Below are 3,846 nucleotides of genomic sequence, written 5' to 3'. Positions count from 1 at the left end.
AGAGGCGAAAATGCGCAAGTGAAAGCAAGTCAATCTAAAAGAATACAAATTTCGCTAACAGAGGAATGCTTAAAATCATTTCATGATATAAAATATCTGATTATGTCTTCCGAAATCCTGGTATTCCCAGACTTCAATAAACCATTTATTTTGACGACAGATTCTTCCAATACAGCAATTGGGGCAGTCCTTTCACAAGGAGAAATCGGTAAAGATAGACCCATAACTTACATATCTAGATCACTCAATAAAACCGAGGAGAATTACTCCACAATTGAAAAAGAAATGCTCGCCATAGTATGGTCCCTCGACAAGTTAAGGACCTACTTATATGGAGCTAAGGAAATAAAAATCCTTACCGACCACCAGCCGCTGACGTTTGCACTAAGTAACAGTAACAACAACGCCAAGCTCAAAAGGTGGAAAGCAAGGATAGAAGAGTATAATTATAAACTCATTTATAAACCGGGAAAAACTAACGTAGTCGCTGATGCGTTATCACGGTTACCAATAGAAATAAATACGCTCACATCCACAGATGAAAATTCACAACATAGCGCAGAAGAGGATAGCTCAAAACTCATTCCTCACTGTGAAGCGCCATTAAATGTTTTCAAAAATCAAATTGTATTCTTAGAAGGAAAGGAGGAGATAATTCACGAAGAACCTCATCCAAGGTACCACAGGCACCGCATTACATGTGAAGCTTACAATAAGGAAAAACTAATTGAAATCTTAAAAAGCGTTCTCAACCCAAATATAATCAATGGTATTAAAATCCACGAAAAATATATTTCATTATTACAGCAGGTATACCAAGAATATTTCTCACAATTTCGTATCAGGATAACACAGAAAGTGGTTACTGATATCCCTGATGAGGAAGTTAAATTTAAAATAATAGAACAGGAACACAAAAGAGCTCATCGAAACGGTAAGGAAAATAAAGACCAGATATTGGAAAGATATTACTTCCCGCAGATGACTAAACTTATTAAAAAATATACTAAGTCATGTGAAATTTGTGGATGTAATAAATACGACCGACATCCACAAAAACCCAAGTTACAAGCAACTCCCATACCTTCATACCCAACAGAAATACTGCATATAGACATTATAGAAATATCCGGTGAAAAGTTTATTACGTGCGTTGACAAATTCTCTAAATTTGCGAAATTTTTTAGAATCAAGAATAAATCAGTATTGCATATCAGGGATAAGCTGATAAAGCTTCTTCACTATTTTACTGTACCAAAGACATTAGTCATGGATAACGAGGGCAGCTTTATAAGCCCAATAACATTGAATTATTTAGAAGGATTAGGAATAGAGATCTATTTAGCACCACCCCAAAAGAGTGAGGTTAATGGTGCAATAGAACGTGTGCATTCCACTATTGTTGAAATAACCAGATGCCTCCAAGTGGAATACTCTGAATGCTCTATTAAAGAAATCATCAACATTGCAGTTGACAGATACAATAACACTATACACTCAGTTACGAAAAAAAAGCCAGCCGACATTTTCTTTGGAAGAACGCAGAGAATTAATTTCCAAGATCTAACAAACTTTAAAGAAATAGTTAATTCTGACCTCCGAAATGAAATAGCCAGAAACCAAAAAAATATGTTAAGTTATCATAACAAAAAGAGATCAAAAATAAAGAATTACGAACCAGGTGATACTGTATTTAAAAAGAATAAACAGATTAAGGGTAAAACTAAACCTATTTTTATAAAACTGTCGCTAAAGACAATACCGTAACAATAACTACTAAAAATAATAGAAAGATTCATAAATCGCATTTAAGAAACTAACAGGCATTTATCTTTTAGACTCTTACCGTACTGGACGACTGCGACGGTAGACACTTACGAATATAACAGCCCGCTCGTAACGATCAAACAAGGACAAGGAAAAGTCAGTAAAGGAACATATAAAATTATTCATACTATTGACTTGAACGAATACGAAAAAATTGCCCATGACATCAGACTTACTATAAACCACGAAATTAGGAAAACAAGTATTTTACTTCCACAACTAAAACATCAACTTTCCCAAATAGATAACCTTCTAAGCCAACTACGAACAAAAAACACAACCATACAGAAGAGATCAATCAATTGGATTGGATCCGCCTGGAAATGGTTAGCAGGAAACCCCGATGCTACGGACTGGGACCGAATTCTTTCTACAACACATGAACTGACTGAAAACAGTAACATACAATATACCACAAACGAATACCTTATCAAGACAAATAATAAAATACTAGATAGTTATAACACAATAATGGACGAAATAAGTAAGGATAACAGGGAATTGTTCGAACAGACATTATATAATAGGTTAGGTATAGTAAAAGATGAAATTGCGAAAATTATAATGGCAAGGAAGATATCGCTAATGTTCTTTCTCAAACCGAGACACTACCATTCAGAAATGAACTATCTACAAGCACTCAAATACGCAGAACCCTCTATGATTGTCAAAGATTCACTTCTTTTATATGTAATTTCACTACCACAAACCGAAGATACCATATTCAATAATATTATTATACGTTCAACTGTAAAACACCTTAAGCGAGTTTATTTAGAATTCACTAACCTTTTCATATCCCAAAATGACAAATACGGCATACTTGGGAAATGCATTGAAATAGATGACACTAAAATATGCAAGAGAAACCAACTTCAAAAACTGGACAAAACCCACTGCATCGCACAAATTCTTAGCGGAGAGAAAGCGCTATGCGATTACCAATACGAAAATAAAGAAGGAACATTATTTCTTTCAAATTTCATTGGAAATATTACTTATAATAATACATCTCTTAAACTAAATGGTACATTTTTTATAAACTTCTTTAATGAAACTATAACCTTGAACAACGTTACTTACACAAACTGGCAAACAAGTTCCTACCAGGTCTTACCCGCAATATTTCAGAATAACCTAACAGAAAATGAAATTAAATTAGATCTAAACTATTTACATCAACTTCATTTAAATAATGTAAATAAGCTAGAACGCATAACAGCAAAAAACATTCTTTCAGTTAGCTCAAGCTTCGTAGCAATTCTTGTTGCAGTAACACTATCATTAGCTTTGTATGTATATCATACTAAAACCAAAAAATAGGAATTCGTTTTTTATTCCATCAATAGTAGATTATCCACAGATTTCAGTAGCAAATGAAATTTTATCAGCGAGACGCTGATGCTTAAGAAAGGGGGAGTTAGCACATATATAAAATATACAGACAATTTTGTAAGTAAAATCTAATTCAGCAATATTTTGCATTGCTCAAGTAAAATTAAATCAAATAAAATTAATTTCCAAAAATTGCAATAACAAAAACACATTTCGTCGGCACTATAACAAGCGGAAACCGAAGCGGAAACCGTGCCGCCGCAATGTGAGCCGTTTCACAACCAAACTGAGGTTCGCACTGGTTTTAGCTTACGTTATGATTATTTGATGTATAGAAATAAGTTCTAGCTAGTAAGAACTCGTACATATGTAAGTTTTTAGTAAGTAAGCAAAATTTGATTATAAAAACTAAGTAAATTTGTTGAATAAAGAGAGTTCAATTTTTGCCAGCAGCAAAGGTGCGTGTTGATATTATTGGTGGGCAGCATTAACTTGTATATACACATGTACATATGTATGTATATAAATAAACTAACTCTCACCTCAAAAAATTATAGAATACTTTTTTTATTATCCACTCGTATATGAAAGAGCGAAATAGATTTTTTAACAGAAAATATATAATATTCCAGCTGATGCAGAATGGTGAGATTTCTTAATTCAACTCTTCCACCAGATCATGTG

At 33.3% G+C, this 3,846-nt stretch overlaps 1 protein-coding gene across 1 annotated transcript; it reads left to right on the top strand.

The window, feature by feature from the left end:
* Nucleotides 1-1,269: 1,269 nt before the first annotated feature.
* LOC126767526 (uncharacterized) lies at nt 1,270-3,257 on the top strand. The gene is made up of 2 exons (XM_050484999.1): nt 1,270-1,384; nt 1,814-3,257. Exons 1-2 carry the CDS (start codon nt 1,270-1,272, stop codon nt 3,148-3,150), a joined length of 1,452 nt encoding a protein of 483 aa, XP_050340956.1. The 3' UTR covers nt 3,151-3,257.
* Nucleotides 3,258-3,846: the final 589 nt, after the last annotated feature.

Source organism: Bactrocera neohumeralis, unplaced genomic scaffold, assembly GCF_024586455.1.
Source record: "Bactrocera neohumeralis isolate Rockhampton unplaced genomic scaffold, APGP_CSIRO_Bneo_wtdbg2-racon-allhic-juicebox.fasta_v2 ctg752, whole genome shotgun sequence".
NCBI classification, from domain to species: domain Eukaryota; kingdom Metazoa; phylum Arthropoda; class Insecta; order Diptera; family Tephritidae; genus Bactrocera; species Bactrocera neohumeralis.
This window is presented reverse-complemented; position numbering and strand designations above follow the sequence as displayed.